This window comes from Perca fluviatilis, chromosome 4 (genome assembly GCF_010015445.1).
Source record: "Perca fluviatilis chromosome 4, GENO_Pfluv_1.0, whole genome shotgun sequence".
Classification (NCBI taxonomy): Eukaryota; Metazoa; Chordata; class Actinopteri; order Perciformes; family Percidae; genus Perca; species Perca fluviatilis.
Genome location: NC_053115.1, coordinates 21,863,630 through 21,888,538, shown reverse-complemented (window position 1 = coordinate 21,888,538; position 24,909 = coordinate 21,863,630). Strand labels below are relative to the sequence as shown.

Genomic DNA, 24,909 nt, shown 5'->3' with positions numbered 1-24,909 from the left:
TTAGGTGTCATATTTAGGTTTCATATTTGATACACTATTTTGCCCTTAAAGGATATAGTAATTATTTTTTTGTAGCATACAAACACCCATAACATGTATGTATGTCAGTCAAGTTTGGTCCATGAAAACATGGCATGGTTCTGAATAGTAGAGTAGTGAAGTTGGAGTTGTTAAAAAACGTGGGTTCGTATATACATTGAATATAACATTTTACATTTTATGAACTAGGCAATAATGTAGGAGATACAAGAAGAAGATACATAATGATAATTAACGTTAATAGTGAATGATCTACCCACTAATCCCAGCTCGCATTGGGCGAGAGTGGTCTGATAATGACATATCAACAAGAAACCAACTTCGTTAAGACAATATCTTCTTTATTCACACATCTAGCGCTAGCCAGTATATAAAACACAAACAAAACACAATTTAGAAAAGAGTACAAAACTTGACTAAAAACTTGTAAAGTTAAGACCTCCGCCTGCACAATATAAAATCCATCACAAGTTCCTCAAGTCTTCATATTTCACCGCGTTAACTTTCGACGCCATACTTGTCAAAGTGTCTCATGATGATGCCAAGCTCCAGCTCCACAGTTCCCATGGCTTCGGTGTGCAGTCTGTATCTGTCCGCTCCGCTGTATATAAGGTCCGGGCTACGGAGCTGGGGTCCACCGCCGACAAACATTTGTGCCAACTGCTCTTGCCATGAGCCGAGCGGCCTCCAGGTCACACAGCTTATCCGGTGATGTCCGGGGCTGGAAGGGACATGGCAGTACCCGTAACCGTACAACTGACAGCGCCCGAAAGAGTCCTGGTGCCACACTTGGAAGTGAAGCTTTGGCCAGCCTTGGAGTCCCTTAGTCGCGTAGTGCAGATCAATCGGGTGACTCCAGTACGCCATGTCTCCTGTTTGGGGGATATCCACCTGGGTCTGACCCTCCTTCAGCCCAGACAGAAGTCGCCATGCTCCTCCTGTGTGAACTCCCCATTTGCAAAATAGACTGTTCTGCGGGAAACCACCGGCCCCAATGATCTGGCCTATAATGTGCAGCTCTGCCATGTTACAAATGTCCACTTACACAAAAACATGCAGCACCGAGAAGTCCGCTCTAGTCTTTCTTCCGAGTTTAACGGCTAGCATAGACTAGCTAGCCCTATGTTGACTAGCTAGCTAGGGCCACAGCTCCCGTCTCCTTGGTGATGCCTGCTGTTACCACCATGGATGGGATGTATATACCTCGTCACATTTCACCCTGAGTGTAGTTTCTCAGGCAGTACTTCCTGTCGTAGTGCCAACAGATCCTGCATTTTTGAATAGCATTTAGAGACATAAAGCCCAACCTTAGCCAAATTAGTGTTAGTTTTTCCAACACAATACCAGGAAATAGTTATTTTGACTGGTGGAGACTTCTTTGCGGTGGCACAACTTTAAAAACCGCTGCCTGACAGGCTAAGCGGAGGGCAAAATTAAGTAGGGGTGTCCCTGCGACGTGTTTCCTTGTTTGGCATCGTTTATAAAATAACATCTGTGCATTAGAGACAAATACATAACACATGACTACATGTCCATTATTCATAATCAACCACTGATGAAGACTGAATTCTACTTCATTGCAAGCCTCAAAACGAGTGTTAATTTGTTGCATTGTCTGGAATTAAACAGGGTTTGGAAGTCTAGAAACAAGTAAAGCTGTGGAACAGTGCCACCCCACGGCTGTTGCGCATCCAAGTCCAGCCAGTTCACTTTGTAACAGAAAATGCACTTTGTATGGTCAAACATTGTGTATGTTTTGATCTGGTTGTGACTAGCATATTACAGTTTTTCTCAATTGCTAAAACACAGATTCTGAAACCTTGTTCCATTTTCTGAAAACATTAAACACAAAACCTCATCTTCAAGCAATATTTACAAAACCTCTGACTCCTCTCGCAAAATGAAACTTTCGCCGCAAAACAGTTTTACCCTAGTTCAAAATCAAACACTGCTCTCAAAAGTGATCATAATGATATACACTATCAAGCAGTCAGTAAACAATACACCAAAAAATAGAAAACATATTGTTCAAAACATATAGTTCTCAAGGAGAAGTACATTTTTAATCTCAAAACAAATTTCATATTTTTCCGTCATTGTCTTTTGATGAACAAAAACATGTTCTATCATAGTAGCTCAAAATTTATCAGAAATGATTACTCTGCTTTTCTTTTTGCAATTTTTTTTTTGTTCTTTCTCCTCCTTGTACCCCTATTTTTACAGTACTGTACCCTGCATCTCACAAACTTGTCCTTTGTCTCTGTGATACTGTAATTCTTGTTCTTTGTTGATATGAACCAGCAACCAGTCAAAATCTATTGAGCAGTCAGTACTGTTAACAAATGGAAAGCACAATGTTCAGGGCCATACAATTTGTTCATTGTACAGTATACAGCCTACAATGCACTGTACTACAGTATACAATACTAAAAGGGACAAAAATCCTATTCGTCCTCCTCTTCCTCTTTCTTGCACTCCTCCTCCTCTTCCTCCTCGTCGCCCACCCTGCATACGCATACGCACTCGTCCTCGTCCTCTCACATTGTTTCTTCTATCCATTCTCAGACTTTCTCCTTCCCACCTTCAACAACCTGTTTGCTCTCTGAACTGGCTTATATTGGTTGTGTCACATCATTTGAAACAAGTGAAATCAATTTTGAGTGGTTGTGTTCAATCAACGACATGTGTTCTCTATTTGTATTTGATTATGGCCACTTGTGTTGACCAGTATGGATGACATGCGCATTAGAGTGCAGAATGTGTTTTGAGAATGTGTTTAGAGTTTGGCTGAAAAGTCTAAGTGAGATTTGTAAATTGTGTTTTACCATGTGAAATGGTTTAAGGTATTGACAACAGACTGCATAATTAAGCTAAATTAGTTCAGGCTACTGAGAACTTTGTTCAGCCAATGGGTTTTAGTGTTTTAGCAATTGAGAAAAACTGTAACAATACACCACAGAACGCTTCCTGTGTCAATCAAACTCTACAATATATCTAGGTACCTCACACAGAGAGATGGACAGCAGAGGTCTGCCCTGTTCAGCTCTGTATTTGCACCTTACCACCAACCTGGTTATTTTTATGATCCTCGTGAATTTGCTCTTTCCCACTTTATACTGGAACTGCTGCACAGCAATTTCCCTCTGGACGTCAAAGTGTTAAAATAAGTAATACCCAAGGATGATTTAAAAGAAGAAAAAAAAATGGAATTTTGACTGTTGCTTATTTAGTCATGACTCATTTTATTGAGAAATACTTTGAAAGAAGTGCTCACAAGCTTTAATGTGGCTGCTTCCATCTGTCTCTCTGTTTACCATGTAGTCTGATCCAACTCTAGAGAGACATTTCAAGGGTCACAGGGACACTGTTACGACTGTGGACTTCAGCTGCAACATGAAACAGATTGGTAACTGCAACCTTATTTTACTCTGTGTCTTTGTGTTTGTCTGTGGCCAGATCATTTGCTGCACATTTGATGTTGTCTTTTTTATTTAATTTTACTGTGTGGCATGTTTTCTATGTTCATGCACAATATGTTCAGTTCCTACACCTGTGCTCCCTCCTCTCCCAGCCACAGGCTCTATGGACTCCTGTGTGATGATCTGGAACACGAAACCTCAGATGCGAGCGTATCGTTTTGATGGACACAAAGATGCTGTCCTTTCTGTTCAGTTTTCTCCCTCGGGCCACCTGGTGGCCTCGGCCTCCAGAGACAAGACTGTACGGCTTTGGGTGCCCAGCATGTGAGTTTTGAAGTATTCCAGCTTTTGTTTTTTTAGGTACATCTCTCATTATTATCGTATTGCAATAGAAAGCTGCTGCAAAGCACAATTCTTCTGACTCATGAAAGTAACAAAACTAGACATTTGTACTGAATTTTCTGCTTCATCCAACATAGAAGAAGGTTAGTGTTGTCTTGTGTGTGTGTATACAGGAAGGCTGAGTCAACATCTTTCAGGGCTCACACGGCTACTGTGCGCAGTGTTAACTTTTCTGGTGACGGACAGAATCTGGTCACAGCTTCTGACGACAAGACCATCAAAGTGTGGACCGTCCACAGGCAAAAGTTTCTCTTCTCTCTCAACCAGCACATCAACTGGGTCCGCTGTGCTAAGTACGACCTACACACACAAAACATGTCTCAATTGTTTTACAACTTTAATGAATACATTTTAATAGTGAAGAACTGAAGCAGAAGACGTAGATAATGGACAGTTTTTGATCTAGAAATTTCAATGCATTTTTTTTGCAGGTTTTCTCCAGATGATCGTTTGATTGTGTCGTCCAGTGATGATAAGACTATAAAGCTGTGGGACAAGAATAGCAGAGAGTGTATCCATTCTTTCTATGAACATGCTGGGTGAGCACTTGAGACCAGAAAAAAAGATGCATGTGAAAAATTCTGATGTGTGTGGGAGAAAGAATCGCAGTGGGTAAACAAGATGAATCCATATCTTTTTGTCAGTGTTTCTTCTGGCATTTTTGTAAATGTTGAGGGTTTAGAGCATTATTTGCTGTGTGTAATTTATAATTTGTTTTAAAAATGGGCACACATATTTACACTGATTCAGTAACAAAAACGTCTCTAAAAGCATCAGCTTCAGTTGTAGAGTGTTTGTTAACAAATACCCCATTTTATTAAATGTCATGTTTTCTTTCTCCCAAGTTATGCAAACCATGTGGACTTTCATCCCAGTGGAACATGCATCGCTGCAGCCAGTACTGACAACTCTGTCAAGGTGTGGGACATCAGATCCCATAAGATGCTACAGCACTACCAAGGTAAAGACACCTCAAAAATCGTATGAGGTATTTAGTTTGTAATTATCATCATTTGAAGATCATGGTCAATTGCTACAGCAAAACCACAATTTGCATTGAATCACTGTTTTAATGCAAAGTCATTATTTTCAATAATAAATGACAACCACATCAACTCTAAAGGCAAACATTTATGGAAGCATTTACTACATTATTTGCTTCAAGACACTCAGTTTAGCCACTCTTGATGCCTTTTAGCTATTATATTAATAGAGCTTTTATCATAAACTGGATCCCTATCACAGTAAAACCACTAGCAAAGCCACAGCCCAATGTTTGTATTTGGGAGATAAATGTCTTAACAGTTAAAGTCTTGTCATCCACTCCCACCTAGACTCTGCAACACACAGCTGAAGTAAAGCCTCACCTTTAGACAGTGAAAAATACAACAAATTAGTGAAATAACACCAAGATAAAATTAAGCTATAAAGCTCACGACTAAAGTGGTAATCAAGATCCCTTGCATATTCAATAAGCCAAGCCATGTTGCCTTTTGTCAGTCTGCCTCTCAGTCTGGTGGTCCAATCAGCTCTCTTAAATGGATTTGAGTTGTGAGATCTAATAATGGATAATCACATCTGTCTGATGAGATGGGGCATGAAGATAAAAGCCTCTCCACTCCTTTCCTCTCCTCAACTCTCCTCTTACTTTACATACTGTAGTTAATCACCAATTGTGCCAGCCTTAAGTGTCAAATTGTGGTTAAAATGTGGTGTGTGGGTGGTTAATTCAACTGGTTTTGTGTTTATTGGGGTGCTTACATTGCTCAGTAATCCTTGCGTGATCGTAAGCCATACCCAAAGAACACATTTCCCCTGCTCCCAGTATAATTTGATGCATCTTTTTGCAGCTACTGTAGCAGTATATCTTATTTATGTCATAGCATCTTGCAGCCAGCAGAGGGACCATGTTGCTCGTCAAATGTCTGGCTGCCCTCTCATTTGTCTCAGTTAAGAACTCAGTTCACTAAATGGTAGATTGATTTTAGGTCCGGGGAAGTTTTGATTAGTTGCTATAGGCTACTATACTTGACATTGTGATATCTACTAATGTAATCCTGATGTTAAGCCATTCTCATGTTACATAGCAACTGAGACCTTGTGATCTACAGCAGCAGTGCACTTCATTGTGATCCAGGCAACCATGTTAGTAATCTGCATCTGGTCTACTGAAGTATCCTTGAGCAAGACACTGAACCCCTTAGGTGCTGGCATATGACTGACCTGGTACTCGGGCATCCAGTTTTAGAAGGAAAAGGCAAAAGAACATTATTCTTAATTCACTTTTTTAGGATTAACTTTAACAAACAAAGTATTTTGTCTACGTCCAAAAAATTTGATCTCTTTAAATTGTGTCATAGTCATTGTTATTGTCATCATGATTTTAATCATAATGTTTAATAATTCCATGTTATTTAAAGCTACAAAATACAGCAAAGCCTGATTTAATTTTTAATTCTTTTACATTTTGTCTTTAATTGCACAAGGATACACTTCAGTTTGCATTACAGTTGTCTCGCACTGCCAGAGCTTCCCCCACAGCACTGCAGAGGAGGGATGGGAGAAAAACGTGCTCTGGTTTATTGGCATTTCTTTAAACCAATCACAATTGTCTTGGCCGGCGCTTAGCGCAGAACACAATGACGGTGCCTTCGCAAAATAGCCTCGGGGAGGAACTTGTTTTGGTGGAACGTGCCCGTTCAAAAGTTGTTTTAGTCGTGTAACAGAAAACTCAGATTGGACAGATAGTCTAGCTAGCTGTCTGGATTTACCCTGCAGAGATCTGAGGAGCAGTTACCCATAGTCCTTATAGATCGACCAGAGTTTAGAATGCCAACACAAAGAAAGCGGAAGGTGACGGACATCCGGCCAAAAAGAGGGACATCCGGCGTAATTTCCGGCTGCGCCTGAACAATCCTGGAAATGAAACGTTGTTGATATAGACTAGCATTACAGTAACAAAATGTCTGTTCTAGTCCTGTCATAAACTGTGTGTGTGTGTGTGTGTGTGTGTGTGTGTGTGTGTGTGTGTGTGTGTGTGTGTGTGTGTGTGTGTGTGTGTGTGTGTGTGTGTGTGTGTGTGTGTGTTTCAGTCCACAGTGGTGTGGTGAACAGCTTGTTTTTCCACCCGGGTGGTAATTTCCTCATCACTGCATCCAGCGATTCCACAATGAAGATACTGGACCTTGTAGAGGGCAAGCTACTGTATACACTGCACGGACACCAGGTACACACACACACACACACACACACACACACACACACACACAAATACATATGACACATGCAGTTAACCCAGTCATGATCAGGTCATGTCTGCAGTCTGCTCTGCTGTTCCTATGTATTACGTCTGTGTGTGTGTGTGTGTGTGTGTGTGTGTGTGTGTTTGGGTGGGGGTGGACTGTTATCCTTTGTGCATGTTTGATTGTGTGAAGTGTGTGAGTGTGTGTGTCTGATGCCTTTTTTGTATGTATTTTAGTACTTGCCAGGCGAGCGGGCAGCCCACTCATGACTCATCTCAGGGTTGTTGGAAGGAAACAGAACTGTGTTTCTCCGTTCCTCTAGATCCTCTCCTCCTCTTCCTCATCCTGTCTTGTTTCCGTCCCGTCCTTGTTCTCTCTTGCACTCCTCTCCGTGTATTCTGGGGATGTTTTAGCATTGCCACCATCATTAACATCCTCATTTTCCTCCTTGTCCTTCTCTATTGTTCCCACCTCCCATGTACTCCTTTTGGCTGGCTGGACTAGTCGGCCGGAAGGCTCGCTGACTGTACCTGTTTGAACAGCTGATGGACTGGCTTGCTGGCTAGATGTGGAGATCAGTTGCTTGCCAGTACCACATGTGGTCCATCTGTTTATCTATCCCTCTCTTTGACTTTTGTCTTTGTCACACACGCTTCTTTCAACCTATTGCCAAGACTCTTTTCTTTGTCAAGATATAAACAGCACTTTTCCCCTTCTCGCTTCACACTTCCAAATTTGTCATCTCCTGCACTCTGCGTCTCCCTTTCTGTTGTTGTTCTTTTTGGCTCAGTGGTGACTTCGCCAATCTGTGAGCGCTCAGGGTGATAATTGTCTCTCCAGTCGCATAGCTTGAAATTGGGAGAGACCCCATCTGTTCAGTGTGGGTGTGTAGGTTTATTTCTGTTATGTGTTTGTTTGTCTGTGTATGTGTGTAGACCTATGTGCATGTACTGTATATCAAAACACATCAGGGCTCTGAGGGAGTGTTTATTTCTGTTGGATCTGACAAACTGTTGTTTACCTCGGCTCATGGGTTCCTAACCTGGCTGGGTAGAATGAGCCTAATTTAGGTTAATTTGTCTCTCTGCTCCTTTGTCTGACTAATCCAAAATGTTTTATTAAGAAAGTCTTAGTCAATACACTTTAGCTTTTAAAGACCCCATGAAAGAGATGGCATGCTACTGTTTTTACAAAGTTAAATGTACTCCTGCTTGTATGGTGGGACTAATGTCAGGTGAGATTTGATTTTAGAAGTTAAAAGGTAAGTATGGCAAAGAAAAAATCGACACTGACAGCCTTCATGCCGTTCTATTAAATTGAAAGGTACACTGTGGAGTTTTTGACCAACAGGAGTGCTATAAAGCAGTGTTGTTAAGAGTGGGTCCCTGTTTTGTTTGTATCCCGTGCATGCCAATAATGCATGGTAGAGCTGGGAGAATTTGCCAATTCGATTCTTTCACGATACATGGGTGCCAATTCAATTTGTAATGCGATTTTAATTTTTTGGGATTCTAGAAGCATTGCGATTTTCTTTTCCTTCTTTAACAAAAACAAAAGTTGAATGATACACTTTTAGAGACAATATATCATGAGACATTTCTAAAAACTAATTGTTTAATAAAAAAGAATGCACATCACATCTGATATTTATTTCATTTTTAAAGAAGTACATAACATGTATTATCTGCATTTTCTGCTTTCGGTCTGTTTGCTGGAAGCGGTTATGATGTAGTCGCCGTTGGCGGTACCGTATAAAAAGTAAATATGTACGTGAATCCTTAGTAAAAAAATAAAATAGTTCTAGGTAAAGAATTGATTTTAAAAATCTTTGCCAAAAAAAAAAATTACGATACGTATGATTTTCGATTAAGGGTGCAACGGATCACAAAACTCATGGTTCGGATTGGATCACGGTTTTGAGTCACGGATTGGATACATTTTTGGATCAGCACAAAAAAAGAGGGGAACAATATATTTTTTAAATGCTTTCCATTTATTACTTACGGTGGGAAAACAAAGGACTTTAACCCCGGAAATGCGTGTTCTTTGGGAGTGATTTAATCCAAACCACAACCTTTTTCCTAAACGTAACTAGTTGTTTTGGTGCCTAAATTTAACTGTAGCCGTCGAAACGACCGGCAGTTCGCGGTGCTCTGTACCCGGATCAAAGCCCCCTATTCTTGGGTAACTCATCTACTAAGGGTGTGACGAGATCTCGTTTTACGAGATCTCGCGTGACGAGATTTCTCGTCGAGGTGAAAAGAGTGAAAGAGTGACAGACAAGACGAACACAATATGTAAACATTGTAAGAAAGAAATGCCGTACTACTACTGCACCCGCGAGTCGCGGGTGCAGTAGTTAGTAGAGAGCTGTGGTGGTGCTGTAAGTGTTTTTGCATAGTGCTCGTGTTAGCCGCGGTATACGGCATTTTTTTCTTACAATGTTTACATATTGTGTTCGTCTTGTCTGTCACTCTTCGCCGTTATTATTTCCGCAGGAAAACCAAAATGTTGCCACAAAAATGATTTAAAAGTGGCAGGGGGATTTTCAATAGTAATTCCACGCTCCATCACGCTGACATCACTTACCACGAGACAACTTTTCACGAATGGCGAAATCTCGTCTCGTTCTCCATGAACCCAATCTCGTGATGTGTTTCGTCTCGTGGAGTAAGCGTCTCGTCACACCCCTAGCTTGTAACCTTGGTTCTCTGAGTAAAGACTATTTTTCCCAGTCATATTTCTTAACTGAAGTTTTCTTTAAATTAGTGTTAAAATCGCGTCTCGCTCTCGTGACCCCAATCTCGTGTCTCGTCTTGTCTCGTGAGCGAGTGTCTCGTCACACCCCTATCATCTACCAACTGCCGCTGATACGAGGAGCTGTGTAGCGGGGTCACGGCTTTTCGAGTTCTTCCGCTCCTCCAGTAGCCGTGACCGTCTCTATCAACTTCTTTTAACATGCTCCGTTCACGTGAACATACAACTTCTTTTAACATGCCCCGTGCGTTGCCTGTATCTTTTCATGGCAACCCTCCATAGAGATTTATCAGCCTTCTAAGTGACAGTGACAGTAAAAAAAATATTTCACACTAATATTATGGTTAAACCTTGCAACAAACCCAGTTTGTACATCCCCAATTCCTCTCTGCACTTCCGCTCCTCACATCTTACTCCCGGCCACAGGAGATTCAAGCGGAGCAGTCATGTAAGAGACGCGAGAGAAGAGGAGTCGAGGCATTGTTGCCTCGGAGCCGCCATTTTTAAAGCAACGACAATTAATTATGACGTGCAGCACAGCTGCATCAGCTGTCCATTTTGCTGTACTTTTATGATCTCTGTCAGATGAGCAGAATAGTGTTCATGACCACTTCTATATATTTACTTTTATTACAGGGCCTTGTTGAGTACTTGATTGTGAATACGGTCTGTTAAATCTGTATAACAGACAGTTGCTAAGTATAAAAAACCATTGCCATGGACAGAGTTGTGATCATAGACTCTGGATGACCACTTTTAAATCAATAAAAAACGTTTTTTAATCAATATTTGTGCTCATACGGAGCTCATTCAGCAGATCACAAATGGAGAGAAAGGGTGGAGAAGTGTGTGTGTGTGTGTGTGTGTGTGTGTGTTTTGTGTGTTTTGTGTGTGTTGTGTGTGTTGTGTGTTGTGTGTGTGTGTGTGTGTTGTGTGTGTTGTGTGTGTTGTGTGTGTTGTGTGTGTGTGTGTGTGTGTGTGTGTGTGTGCGCGTGCAGCCATGGCAAGTGCCAGCCTGGCAGCAGGCATTAGTCAGAGCAGAGACAGAACATGCTGTCTGTCAGGCCACCGCGTTGCCATAGTGACACCGTCTGCTTCTCTCAGGTGCTTCTGGGAAACCATTCCTCACCCAAACCAGCCTGTCTGCATGCCAGCCGCAGGACACACAGCTCCCTTTTTTTTTTTAAACTTTCCAGCAGCCTCTCTGTCTGTTTCTTTTTCCTCCTTTTGTCTGTTCTCTCCTTCATCCTCTCTCTGAACACAGTCAGAGGGTTCATGTCGAATTGTTGACCCCATTGTGCTTTTTGAGGTAGAGAAAAGAAAAAAAAAGTGAGTTTTTCAAGCTGAATTATGTCTGCCCTCCAGGTACATGCACACACACAAACACACACATGACAGGCCAAAGTCCTGACATCCGTATGTGATCCTTTTTGGCTCTGACCATGTGTGACCTCACCCCACCTGAGTCTCTGCTTTCTGTTATTGATTGCTCTGCCACAGCTGAGCATCATTTTGTTGCCTAAATGCTTTAAGTTATAGACCCAAAAACACTTAATCTTGTTATAGATGACGTTTTAAAGTGAGTATTTATTTTTATGTTTGTATTTTGTTAAATTATGTAGTGTTTACTTCCCCCTGCTTAACATGAATACCTAAACCTTCACTACAGTTATATATAAGAGAAACCTAAAATAACAATATGTATGGTTTGAAAATGAATGAATGGGCTGAATGCAACAAATATATGGAAACATTTTTCACAGGGATTGTTTAATTTTTAAGGCTGCAACTGACATTTACTTTTGTCATTGATTAATCTGACTATTTCTATTGTTTATTTTCTCAAATGTTATGAGTAGCTGGCCCTTGTATTTGTGGTTTGTGCTTGAAAAATGACTTAAAAGATTAAGGAGTTACCAAATTAGTTGCTGATTAATTAATCTATCTGTTGACTAATTGTTTTAGCCCACTTCATGAGATTGGCCAACACTAGATGTGCACAGCATCTTCTTGTGCGTGTTGTATATTCTTCTTGGGATTTTTTTTTTTTTTGGGGGCACACAATTTCATAGCAACAATTACATTGCTTTTCCTTTCACCTTGAATAAACAGTTTGCAGCTTATAGTTTCAGGATGCTTCTCTATGATTTTACTGTATTATCACCTCCATTCACCATCTCTCTGTTTCTCTTTCTCCTCACTCCAGGGTCCAGTGAACTGTGTGGCCTTCTCCAGGACAGGAGAGTACTTTGCCTCTGGAGGTTCTGATGAACAGGTGATGACTTATTCTTCTAACTGATCCAAAACGTTGCACAAGATAGGTAAATGAAGCTAAAAAAAACGGCATAGTTCCCCTTTAAGAACTTAAAAAAGAGAAAGCAAACTGTTCATATGGCTCAATCCATTCTTTGTATATAAGATTATTGGTAATATTTGACTTTGATGTATTATTGTGGAACAAGCAATGATTTATATTCACCTTACAGGTAATGGTTTGGAAGAGTAACTTTGACAGTGCTGAAGGCAACGATGGCGTCAGGCTGCAGCATAAAACTGCTTTCAGCTTGCAGGCACTACCAGCCAGCTCCACGGCGCACCTCTCGCATCCATCTGTACTCCGCAGCCAGGTAAGTTCAGACAGCGGGAGACAACCACATTGAACTGACAGCAAATCTACTTTGACGTCTCATTTAAATCAAACATTTTATGTAATTCCTTTTTATCCTAGACACACAGCATCTATCCTTTCCTTTCCCTAACACACCTAACCCCTACATGCACACATTGCTATGGTCCTTGGGTAATAAATGTGCCTAGAGCAGTGTTCGGACTTGAGTCCGGATCAGAGACGTTTTTCTGTTGTCTCTGACTTTTCTTGGACTCATTTGTATTTGCACTTGGACTTCTCTTGATCTCGCCAAATATTCTAATTCATCTCGACCGAGTCCAGCAATGTATGCTTTTTTTCTAAAGTAACTTCCTTCTTTAAAACAGAACTATTGATGAAGCGTGGTTGTTCGGAAAACCGGTATTGGTTTAATTCAAAATCCATCTAGAATGGGCACTGACATTGATCTCCTGGTATATGCCTAGCTGCATCATAACTCCTTTTCATTTTGGCCACAGACACAATGGAGCACTTTGTACTATGGATTCTTCAGGAGAAGTAATAAGTTCAAGAATGGGAACAGGAACATTTCTTTAGTGACACCTTGTGTTGCTTGTTATTTGTCACAGACAGGCTGTTGTTGCAGTTATTTGGTATGCCTCTTAGCCACTAAGTCACCAGGATGCCCCATATTTCAGTTGATTTTGCTGTTTAAAAAATGGTTAAGGTTGATTATAACACTAGTTGATCATCTAGAGCTTTCTGATTTCAGGCCCTAGGATTTCCATGGCCATAGCAATTCCAAAACCTTTTGGCGCTAGAGGCTACAGTATATGTCTACAATTAAGAAAAGGTTTGAAAGTAACCAACAACATAGTGATGATTTCGGTATTCATGTGGCTAAAATTTTTTTTCCCCTGAGGGTTGTGCAGGCAAAACTCTCATAAAGACTTCAAAATGATGTAAAAGCGAAGTCATTGTATAGTTTGACCAACAGGGTATATACACACAAATGTACACACACAGACATGTCTATGTATGCAAGTGCTCACATTAGCACAAAAAAGACTTTGCATGCATGTGTGGTGACTAGCTCCAAAATAAACCTAAAGAAACACACGTGCACAGATGCCCCTCAGTATTTCATGCTGCCAGTGCAGCTGGCATATTTCCTCCCTGCATATCCTTCCTTTGAAGTCTGCAGTGTGGCCCAAAGCTACAATCATATCTCACATGCAGGGCAAGAAATACCTACTTATTCCTGCATCTACACTTGATATGAAGGAAGTTTTTTTTCATCTTTCTGACCACATGAAATTAATGAAATTTTAATTTGTGCTCAGCTTATGACTACGTCCTCAAAAATATAGAGATATTTTCCTATTTATTTTTAAGAAGTAATGAAGTATGAGTCTTTAAACACTGTAATTACTGTGTCTTATGAATTAGTTAGAGTCCTAAAAGGCACTGACAAACTAAAAGGAAAGATGAAAATGACATTCCAGTGCACGTTAAGCTAAGTCACTCCTCACTTGGCTTGTGGTTGTGATTATTTTTTTCTTGTCCTATACAATCTTATTTGAATGCCTTTATATAAGACTCTTGTAACTTACTACATTCATGCTTATTAGTCTTCAGACTGAATGCAAAGCTGCTGTTGTGAGAGTACAGGCTGCTGTATTATCAATAAACTCAAACAATGGGAGCAGATAAATTAGTGATGAGGCATTCAGTTTTCTGCCCTGTGTAGTCATAACTGATCATTTAAGTGCTGTACATAGTTGATGTGTCTGGTATTGACTGTCTATGGCTCTTTGGGACATCTGTCTTAAAAAAAACTTCACAAAATGGAAGTAGAACACATTTTCATTACTAGTGATAAATCATTTATTAATTAATACTAACATTAATTCTTAGGGTTGAGCAAATTTATTTCCTCATCTTCATGGCAGGCAGGGGTTTGATTTTGAAAGGGACTAATGTTTTTCATACAGTAACAGTAAAATATTATTATTATTGTTGTTGTTTATTATCATGATTAAAATTTTGACATAAGAAGGTATGAGGTAGTGATAAAATCTGCTGATATGCTTGTTGTTTGCTTGGTCACAGAAAAAGAGGGGCACTTTGTTTTATGAACAAGTCATCCGAGCACAGTTGTCACAGCACCCATGGAGCATGCTTTTATGCACATGGGAAATGATCCTGAATCTGTGCTGTTCACAGGTTCAAACTAACAACTATTTTCATTATAAACTAATTTGTTGCAGAAAAACACAGCAAAGCCACACATTAGACAGACTAGAAACAGAAAATATTTTGAATAATTCCTGAATGATAATGACATTAACAATTACTTAATAATTACAAAAGTGTGTGTGTGTGTGTGTGTGTGTGTGTGTGTGTGTGTGTGTGTGTGTGTGTGTGTGTGTGTGTGTGTGTGTGTGTGTGTGTGTGTGTGTGTGTGTGTGTGTGTGTGTGTGTGTGAAAAGAGTTAAAAAAACATGGAGGTTACAGAAAAGATAAATGATTAGAAACAAACAGAAAGTGAGAGAGTAGTGCAGCTATTAGCGATGTTTAAATATTAAAAGACCTTGTCAGATGTCACACACACAAAGGGGACAGGGTGTCACCGGCCGGCTGGGGAACCTCAGGGACTGGTTTGGATTTCAACTCCTTTGACTGCTACAGTGTTACTTACATCAACAAGGGCACAGCCAAGGTGCTCTCTTTCTCTGTCTTTCTTTCTCTTTTCTTTCTTTCTCCTTTCTTTCTTTCACTTACTCACCCTCTCCCTCACTCACTCACTCACTCACTCTCTCTCACACACAAACACACACACACACACACACACACACACACACACACACACACACACACACACACACACACACACACACACACACACACACACACACACACACACTCCCGGTCTTTGCTTTCTCTTATTGATCGCTCTGCTAGAAGTCAGGAGCCACCCACAGTGATTCTGCCTTCCTTGCCTTTACACTTAATTGGAAATCCAGAATAGCATAAGACTCGTAATTAATAATTTATGTAGCAGGTGAAAAAATAGACACAGTGTGATATTTAACCAGTGCTAATAATACTAACTGGGAGCTTAATTACATTGAACTTTAGAATAGTTACCGTCTTTGAAAGACAAAACATACGACTAATTAGCAAATCTTAAAGTCCCTAGTACATAAAACATAGAATACTTAGATATAATTGATATAGATAGAATACTATGGTGAGGAACACGTTACACATATGTCTTATAATGTACTGTTATTCCAATGTCAGCATGTTTTTACGTTGAAACTTGATTACAAAAGATGTAGGACAATTTCCAGAAAAAAAGGTTCCCTGAGACGCTCTGTAATGGCAAACACGATGTTGATGTCAGATGTTTCTCTACAGTCAAGTTAGTATTTGCAAGCAAGTGTTTAAGCACTGAGGATGGTTATTTCTAACATCTCCTTTACATTGACTTGTTTAGTGCAATGCTTGAAACATATTCTCTTCTTCTGAGAACTACTGTTCTTGTAAAACCCCACTGAAACCTTTCTTTGAGATTTTTTTTTTTTTCCAAATACAGTTCAATTACAGCTGTGTGAAGCTTCATCACTTTACTTCACATCTGCTTGATTAAAGAGCCCATATACTCCTTTTCAGCATCATATTTGTACTCTTGAGGTCTACAGAATAGGTTTCCATGCTTTGATGTTCAGAAACATACTATGTTTCTCATAATGCCCATTGCTGCTGTGCCTCTACCTGAAACACTGTCTGAACTCTTGGCACGCCTTCCTGAAAATCCCAGTCTACTCTGATTGGTCAGCTGGCCCACTCTGTTGTGATTGGTCAACCAAATTCAAATAAGCCCCTGGGTGGGTTATGTTTGCTCAGGCAGCACCTATGGGCCACACATATGAAAAACGGGGCTGGCTTCCTCAATCACTGACATCATTAATTGAGGAATTTCAAACGGGAATGTGGGCGAGCCATTTTCAGGCAGTTGAGAAAAAGTGCTGTCTGTGGGAGAAAAAGCTCTATTTGGAATCTATTACATACACAAAAAACTGCCTGAGTAGATTTAAAACAGAGTTATAAATATATAATGTAGGGAAAAGATCAATGCAAAACCCCATGCATAAATAAAGTGATTCATCAAGTTTTTGCAAAGGCTACAAGTAAACCTGGTTGTAATGATTAGGTTGGCTACATATTAGATTTGACCGATGGAGGTGAAACCGAGACATGTCGGAACCAGCTCTGGTGGAGTTTGACCTTTTTAGTTTTCTGGCTTTTGTTGACTGCTGCATGTTAAACATGTTATTAATGATACTATTACCATGTAAGCTTATTGTTCAGTGGCAGGCATCATATCCACATATCACTCAGCTTTAATTGAAACATCAAATCAAAAAAAGTAATTGTTTAAAATGATTAATAACAATAATAATATTAATAATACATGCTGCTTTGCATTTGACTTCACACACTAGATAATTTCTGCTAATACCAAATACATTTCTTGACTGCTACTGGCACTATTGAAATGATGCTCAAATAGTATTTATTTACAGTTAGAGTATACACACACACACACACACACACACCTCATTAACCTTTGTTAATTCCTGGCAGTGACATTTATTTTCTTTGTCATCTGCCAGTTGTTACAGTTAAAGTAATGGTAGTAGCTGCACCTGGAAGTCCCAGCTAGATTTTCCTGTACATGTATAATTTATCCATTCATAATTTATTATTAATACTGGCCCTTTCATCTCTCATAAACTGCTGCAAGTCTCCGACACGTGTTGCCTGAGAGGAAGCAGAGAGGAGAAAAATGTCACAAGCTTGCCTAAATGTGTTCCTTTCCTTCTCTCTTGAGTATTCAAAGGCTTTACGAGTTTAAAAGGAGAGTATACAACAGTGAAATGTACTATAATGTAGGAGAAGTGGATCTAATGTGCTATTGTAAATTGACTTATTTTCAGAGAGGCAGAATATGCAGTAGTAAACAGGATGTTCTGTCTGAAAGCAGCCAGGAAAGAAGTTGTCGAACACTACTGCAGCTCATACGTCCAAAAGCCAGACTGCAAACTAATTAAAGAGAAGGACAGAATGTGAATATTGTTAGTCGGTTTACACTCAAGATTACACTTCATATGCAGACATTTGAATCTTAAAATTATACATAGACCGTTGTATCTGACGTGTGACAGGTGCAACTTCTCAAAAGGTACTCTAGGTCGTAATGTCTGGTTTTGTTCTAAGATTGTTCCTTTTTGACATTTAATTGATATTGTAAAATGTATGAATTACAGATTGAACCTGATGCACTGATTGCTTTGTTTGGTTGCTCTGAAGCTTCTCTTGCATTGCCATATACAGTACTGTACAGCAGACCTTTCTGTTTGGTATGTTAATATCAAAGAGGATAATTCTCTTGAATGGAAGGCTACCAGTGCTCCAGATGGCAAAAAGGAACTAGTCTCAGAAATACAGCTTCAGAGGGTTCAAAGCAAACCGCATGGTTTTCAGGAACATTTTTAGAATAGCCCAATGATTAGACATCTTAACTCTCCCGTTTGATAGTCCCTATTGCGTGAGACAGAGCTTTCTTTTTGGTTATGGTTGTTTTTGTTTTGTTTTGTTTTGTTCAAATGTGGGCTGTGTATGTTTGTAAGTTTGTTTAAATATATCACTTTTTTGTCTAATTAAAATTAAATATAATAATAACAACAAAAATAATACATAAATTGACAAATACTTTGAAAAATACACTGCATGCATCATATTTCAGAATGTATAAAACATTATTCTTGAGTCTTATGACAAACATTACTTAGGCTAAGTAAGTCTAAGACTAATCACTCTAAGCAAAGAACAACAACCAACATAGCTAATATTGTACAGTACCTAATTAAGTTTTAATGGCAGTAATACCTGAGGGGTATTTTACTATGGGTCCAATAACAGTGTTTAGGCTAGATGAAAGGCACAGCTGTTTGCCACTAGCACCACCAAAGTCACTATAATCACCGTAACATATGTTCACTTGTTTGTAAGAACTTTTATAAACAGTTCACAGCATGTGTGCACTGTACAAAACATCCCTTAAACTGGTGGATATAAATGCAGAAAGGAAAAGCAACTAATTCGATATGAATATGAATACTTTTTTTTTACCAATGGGACCTCCCCCAAACAATCATAGATGTCTAAAACATTTTTGAAATGACTGCTGGCTACAAGTTAGCAATCAAACACAACAAAGGCTGTCACTTGAATGGCGTTTTGAGTTAACGTTAGCAATCAAACAATCATAGATAGCTACAACGTTTTTGAAATTATTACCATCTTCTGTTATTGTATGTAAAGAGAAACGTTTATTGTTTTATGGATTTCACAAATTTCAGTAAGACACGTTATGCCGTAAACCGTTTAAATCTGAGTATGCGCAACTCACATCTGCACTCGACTCGCATCGGGCAGTGACAATCCTCAAAAAGTTTCTTACAGTTGAATCAACACCTCTCTAAACAAACAACAACAACAGCAAAATGACTTTCATGAAGGTAGGATTTATTGCAGGGCTGTTGTATTAGACTGCATTAGTTTTAGCTAGGTGTACCTAATAAATTGGCTAATAAGTGCATCTCCATTCAGAAATATTTTCCTATTTGTACAGAACCGCATTTAACAACTACAGCTCCCTCAAGGCTTTGACAGCACGACTATGTCTAAGACTTATGGGCTATGATGTATTTGTATGCTCGCAAAGCAATCAGTGTTTTATTATGAATATTATAATAAAACACTATTATGAAAATCACACATTGTTTTTTTGTTTTTCAGCCAGAAAACTACAGGTCTTTCTATGTTTTAATTGTCGGCTGAGGCTTGTAGTGCAGAGGCTGGCTCGGAAAGCAAGCAGGACTACAGCCCTCTGACTACAGTCGGTTTTTAAATTGTCTAATGTGACCTAGGTGTTAAAAAACCGCCCTCCTTTTTTATCCCCAACATCCCGTATTACACACAACCGCCTTTGGCTCTAATTCATGGTACCAGGAAGAAATTGACTAATGAAACCGTAATGCTGTGTCTATTCATACAGAGGTAACGGCCACCCATGGATGCTGCTCTCAGAATCAAATCCACAGGGATTTCTTAAGTAGCTTATTTGATATGCTGATCCTTTAATGAACTTGGATGGATGTGAAGCTCCATGATAATTTGCCAGTGATGGGCACTGTACCAGGACCATGTAGGCCTTTTTGTTAAACACAAAAAGCCAGCTTTAAAATGAGGTCTCTCCACCTAAACAAAGAGTGTGTGTGGTACAGTCAGGAATAAATCTTTATGTGTGTGTGTGTGTGTGTGTGTGTGTGTGTGTGTGTGTGTGTGTGTGTGTGTGTGTGTGTGTGTGTGTGTGTGTGTGTGTGTGAGAGTGAGCCAAGCATTGCTGACAGGCAGATCAGCTCTCTGATCACATCCGCCCTAATCCCTCCATCCATCCCCCGCTGAACCCCCTCCCCTCTTTCTGTCTCTACCTTCACATCTGGGTCTTTCTCCCACTCACGTGTGCAGATAGACGAGCTGCACACTCACAGCAGGCTTCCCTTCACAGCTCAACACACACACACACACACACATACACACATACACACATCACTGCACAGTTCAACTCAGCTTTGGCGATGTGGATTGGAGAACGGGGAGGGTGTTCTGAGACTGCAGTAGCTGTATGAACTTCTATCTCCTTCACCATTATTTTATTAGACCAAACTTTACTGGTACTCTCCTTAATTAAAGACCCAACAAGCAGTGAAACAATCCATAAAGTTATATTTAAGACCTCAGAATATTGCACTGAAGACTGCCGTTTCTGATACAGTTTGTGGTTGTATTTTCATCTGAGGTGCTGGAAAGGCAGGTGGTATTGTTCTGACAGCGGGAGTTGAATACATTTGACAGCAGGGTATAGAGGGAAAGGCACGGGGTGTGACAAGGGAGTGTTGAAGACGAGATAACGATGGAGTTAAAGAGTGTATAATGGTCTAGTGGAGCGAGAGAACATCAGCAAGACGGAGAGGTAGAAAGTGGGAAAACAGGGTGAGCATGTGAGCGATTCCGACCTAAATGAGCACACGGAAGACAAAAAAACAACATTGAGATGGGAAACGGACGCATTGGAAATAATGAAAATTTTAGAGCCATTAACAGACAACTGTTTATCCAAAAGACAGGGAGAGAGATTAAAAGAGATGGGGATGAGGAGAAATGTGAAGAAAAATGGAGACGGTGTAGCAGGGAGAAAAAGGGGTTATATAAAAAGAGTGGGGGAAGCAGTCAGAGAGCGATGCAAAATAAGAGTGAGAAGTTGACTGAAGCGCATTAATAAAAGGGTTTGGTGAGAAACGCCCTCCCTTGTTGATTCTGTAAGTTATAGCTGTGGCCAGAAGCACAAGTCTGAGCTGAGTCACCGCAGGCTTCATTCATCAAAAAGCGTCACTAGCAGTTTGGCATAAAACCTTTGCTCCACTGTAATTAACTAAGATGTCAGCAGTTGGTGAAAAGATTTGTCTACATCTTATGGTTATATTATGACACACACACACCCACACCCACACTCCAGCCTTACCTAAAGAGAGAGATATTGTTTGTTTTATATTTTAATTGTGATTAAGCCTCAGAAGGCAAGAATGATGGATTGTCTTTGTTTGCAAAATTTTTAGGTCTGTGGAGTTTTGTTTTTACAATAATATATGACAACATACGGCTTCTTCTGTGGCAGAACAACAAGATCTATTATCACCAGCTGTGCTATGAGTGATATAAAGGAAAGGGCGGGTCTGGATGATTTGCATGAATTTAAAATAAAACACGTTATCCTTGAACAGTCAATTTAAACTCAAAGGCATGTTAAATAGTGACAGCTGGTGTCAAAACATATTGTACTTCTTGTACTTGTTATTTGCATTATTTGCCTTCTTCCTGTGGATAAGTGGGTGTGACATTACAGTAAAATGTCTCCAGTAATGCTACAGTGGAGTTTAATAGGGGAGAAGCCCGCCATGTAGGCTTGCACTTTTTTCAGTCGAGTCACTGCACTTTTTTGACAAATTTTGATTGATCAGTCTGAAGTGCCGACTCTGATTTGGGTAAAGCCCTACAGTTGGATTACATCAGTTATGATCAAAAGGCACTGCTGTTTGAAATTGTGATTTCTATTGTCGACCGGTGTCACTATGCAAAAATGATTAACCATTCAGCACTGAGGGGAGCGTTTTCACAAATAATAAAACATCACTGTTCGGTGTTTAGTGTAAGTTGCTCCTCCTATACCCTAAGCATTTTGTACAAATGTTGGAAAAATCCTATAAAATTGTTGGAAATTCCAGTTTCTCACTTAACACTGTCCTCAATGAACCTTTCTAACGGCAGACATTTTGAGTTCTCAAAGCACAGGTAGTAACTAACAACCTAATGATGGCCCTGTTAGATATGCCAGTGAGCTTGAATGCACAATACCAGTGCTCTGGCCAGCACTCTACCAGTGCACTGGTGCAAGTGTATTAAGTGTAGCCATCATTAATGTTATTAGTTACACCTGTGTTTGACATGGTACGTATTTAGTACACAACATGACAAGATAAAATAGACTTTATTAATCCCACACTGGGGAAATTCCTGTGTTACAGCAGCTCAAAAAGAAAAAAGAAAAAGAAAACAGTCTTAGATTTTGGATATCGTGATATGACATAAATGTTGTCTTTTCCTGGTTTTAATGGCTGGATTACAATAGAGTGATGTAATTGTTTGAATTTACCAGACTGTTCTAGCTTTTCTATTATTTGCCTTAACCCACTTAGTTATTATATACACATTAATGATGATTATTTATCAAAAATCTCATTGAGTAAATATTTTTTTTGTAAGCACCAGTTGTCAACCCTACAATATCGCCGCAATATCGATATCGAGGTATTTGGTCAACCATATCGTGATATCAGATTTTTTCCATATCGCCCAGCTCTACTGGAAACTCTTACTGTTACTATTGCAGTATCACCTCTGTTCACACATAGAACTCGTCGTACATTGTCGATTATGCTGTACAACAGCGTCCCTGGAGCATTAAGGGTTTCAAGATGGTTTAGGGAGATTTGGCAGATGCTTTCTGTTACCAGAGGGTAAACTTTATCTGCAACTATCAGTATATCACCCTGCTGCCCTTGTGTTGTAAGAGTTCAGCATTCAGGGATTTTTCAAATGTTTGGGTGACAGGTGTCTTTAACGTGTATTTCTGGTTACAGCCATCCTCTGTTGGTTTGGCCCTTTTACCCACATATCACTCTATTAAGACTTAAATTGATTGAAGTTGAAGACATTTTTGAGTTTTACACATCCGTCTGTCTCTTCATATGCTTTTTCACCTCTCTTCATTTCCCTGCTCCATTCCCAGAAGATTTAAAGTGGGTAGCCTACTCTGTGTGTGAATAATGTGTGCATGCATGTAGAGTGATTAATAGTTTTGTATGTCGCTTGCAGGGTGTATTGATGGCTCGCTGTGTCAGACTAAGAGTTTAATTTGGGCCTCAGGAAATTTTCCACTGTTGGTTTTTCCACTCCAGGTGATTCATTAGGAGGGTGGTTACTGTGTGTGCTGTGTTTGTACATGTGTGTGTGTACACTTGTGCGTATCAGGGTTTTCCCTGGCTCAACGTAAGGCTACGGCGGTACAAAACATGTTGAGTTTGCGGATCAATATATTGTTTTAGCATCAACATCGCTATGTACACATGTCACATTGCAAATGATTGTATGTATTAAGATATATTAACGGTACACGCTATAAACCATTTTACTGCTTTATTGCAAATGACAACTAAAAAAGTTTAACTAACTAACTTGAAAGACAAACAGTTTAGTCATCTCACTAAGAAAGGCAGGAATCTCTGTAAGTCCGTCCATCCGGTTATCTAGTCTCGCTTGCCAGACCTATCTCCACAGCGCTCCACAGGGTAAGGTCTGGCCCCTCTACGCATACATACGTATACAACAGCATGCTGTTAAATGGATGTAAACAGACTCAAAGGAAGGAATCTAAAAGAACAGCCAAATTAGCCCTTGTAGCTAATGCATGCAAACTATTGTAGCGGGTGTGATAAAACAAACACGGTTCCGTAATCTCAACCAGCAGGAACCAAGATAGCCCACATACTTTAATTTAGAGTGTGTGTGTGTGTGTGTGTGTGTGTGTGTGTGTGTGTGTGTGTGTGTGTGTGTGTGTGTGTGTGTGTGTGTGTGTGTGTGTGTGTGTGTGTGTGTGTGTGTGAGACAACAAGTCAACAAATTTCAGGATGTTATTCACAGAAAGAACAATTTACATCTCACTCCAGCTTTTGTAAGAAATGTTTCTCTGATTAGAATCTATGGATCACCTTAAATGACACCTCTTTTTTTTACATTTGTTAGAAGGAACTTTTAACTAATCCATTCTGATTTTTAATTTTTTTTTCTTCTTCCATTCGGCTTTTCACTTCGCAATCTTCAGAATCACATTACTGCAAACAACGTAGCAACTCCTGGTCGGACACACGGTCACAGTTTTAAACATGGTGAATCAAAACAAAACAAACTTCGTTAGGTTTAGGAAAAGATCATAGTCTGGGTTAGAATAAGTATGTTTGTTACTGAATTAAGTTACGAACTTAAGTGAAGTAGTCAACGTAAAAAAAGTCACAAAAGTTGACTTCCTTGCACAGGACACAAACTCAGGTCTCCTGGGTGAAAGTCACGTTTGTTTGACCCATCCATCCACCCCAACCTCCGACTCCATGCACATACATACATACATACATACATACATACATACATACATACATACTTATGCACACATACATATATACACACTCAAGCACAGACACATACACATGTATGTATGTTTGTTTGTTTGTTTATTTATTGTCCCCGTGGGGAAATTAGGTTGCAGCAGAAATCACATCACAAGGCATTTTAATGACATTAATCCAAAAAAAAATAAAAAAATAAATAAAAGGAAAGAGACAAAAAGAAAACTGTAACATGTAGATATTATTACTCATAAACCAGGGCACTTGTATGGAAGGGAAGAGGGGGGTGTATGGATTAAGTATGGTTCCAGACCAGCTGGATAACGATACATAGATAAATAAAGACCTTATTACCGTACAGGACCTTCGTTAACTATTAGATATATTAAGCAGTTTAATAGCCTGTGGAACAAAGGAGAACTTGGATCTGTTTTTTGTAAACAGAGGAGCACAATATCGTCGTCCTGAAGGCAGCAATTCAAATGAGGGGGCAAGGGGGTGCCTCTGATTACCCACAATGCTATTTGCCTTCCTCAGTATTCTGTTTTTATATACACTTTCCATACTTGGTA

At 39.7% G+C, this 24,909-nt stretch overlaps 2 protein-coding genes across 3 annotated transcripts in view; one reads left to right on the top strand and one right to left on the bottom strand.

The window, feature by feature from the left end:
- The window catches only part of poc1a (POC1 centriolar protein A), a 42,286-nt gene that overhangs the window by 1,980 nt on the left and 15,397 nt on the right, over positions 1 to 24,909 (top strand). For both annotated transcript variants that reach the window (XM_039799031.1, XM_039799030.1), the window contains exons 2-9: positions 3,361 to 3,445; positions 3,611 to 3,782; positions 3,974 to 4,153; positions 4,292 to 4,399; positions 4,706 to 4,821; positions 6,953 to 7,086; positions 12,066 to 12,134; positions 12,346 to 12,486. In XM_039799031.1, the coding sequence (XP_039654965.1) occupies positions 3,433 to 3,445; positions 3,611 to 3,782; positions 3,974 to 4,153; positions 4,292 to 4,399; positions 4,706 to 4,821; positions 6,953 to 7,086; positions 12,066 to 12,134; positions 12,346 to 12,486 (933 nt within the window). In that variant the 5' untranslated portion in view covers positions 3,361 to 3,432. The remainder of the gene's footprint in view (positions 1 to 3,360; positions 3,446 to 3,610; positions 3,783 to 3,973; positions 4,154 to 4,291; positions 4,400 to 4,705; positions 4,822 to 6,952; positions 7,087 to 12,065; positions 12,135 to 12,345; positions 12,487 to 24,909) is intronic.
- Positions 360 to 1,381, bottom strand: b9d2 (B9 domain containing 2). The gene has a single exon (XM_039799033.1). It carries the CDS (start codon positions 1,063 to 1,065, stop codon positions 538 to 540), a length of 528 nt encoding a protein of 175 aa, XP_039654967.1. The 5' UTR covers positions 1,066 to 1,381; the 3' UTR covers positions 360 to 537.

Coding starts and splice junctions, on each gene's coding strand:
- b9d2 (XM_039799033.1), bottom strand. CDS start 1,065: ATGGCAGAGCTGCACATTATAGGCCAGATCATTGGGGCCGGTGGTTTC.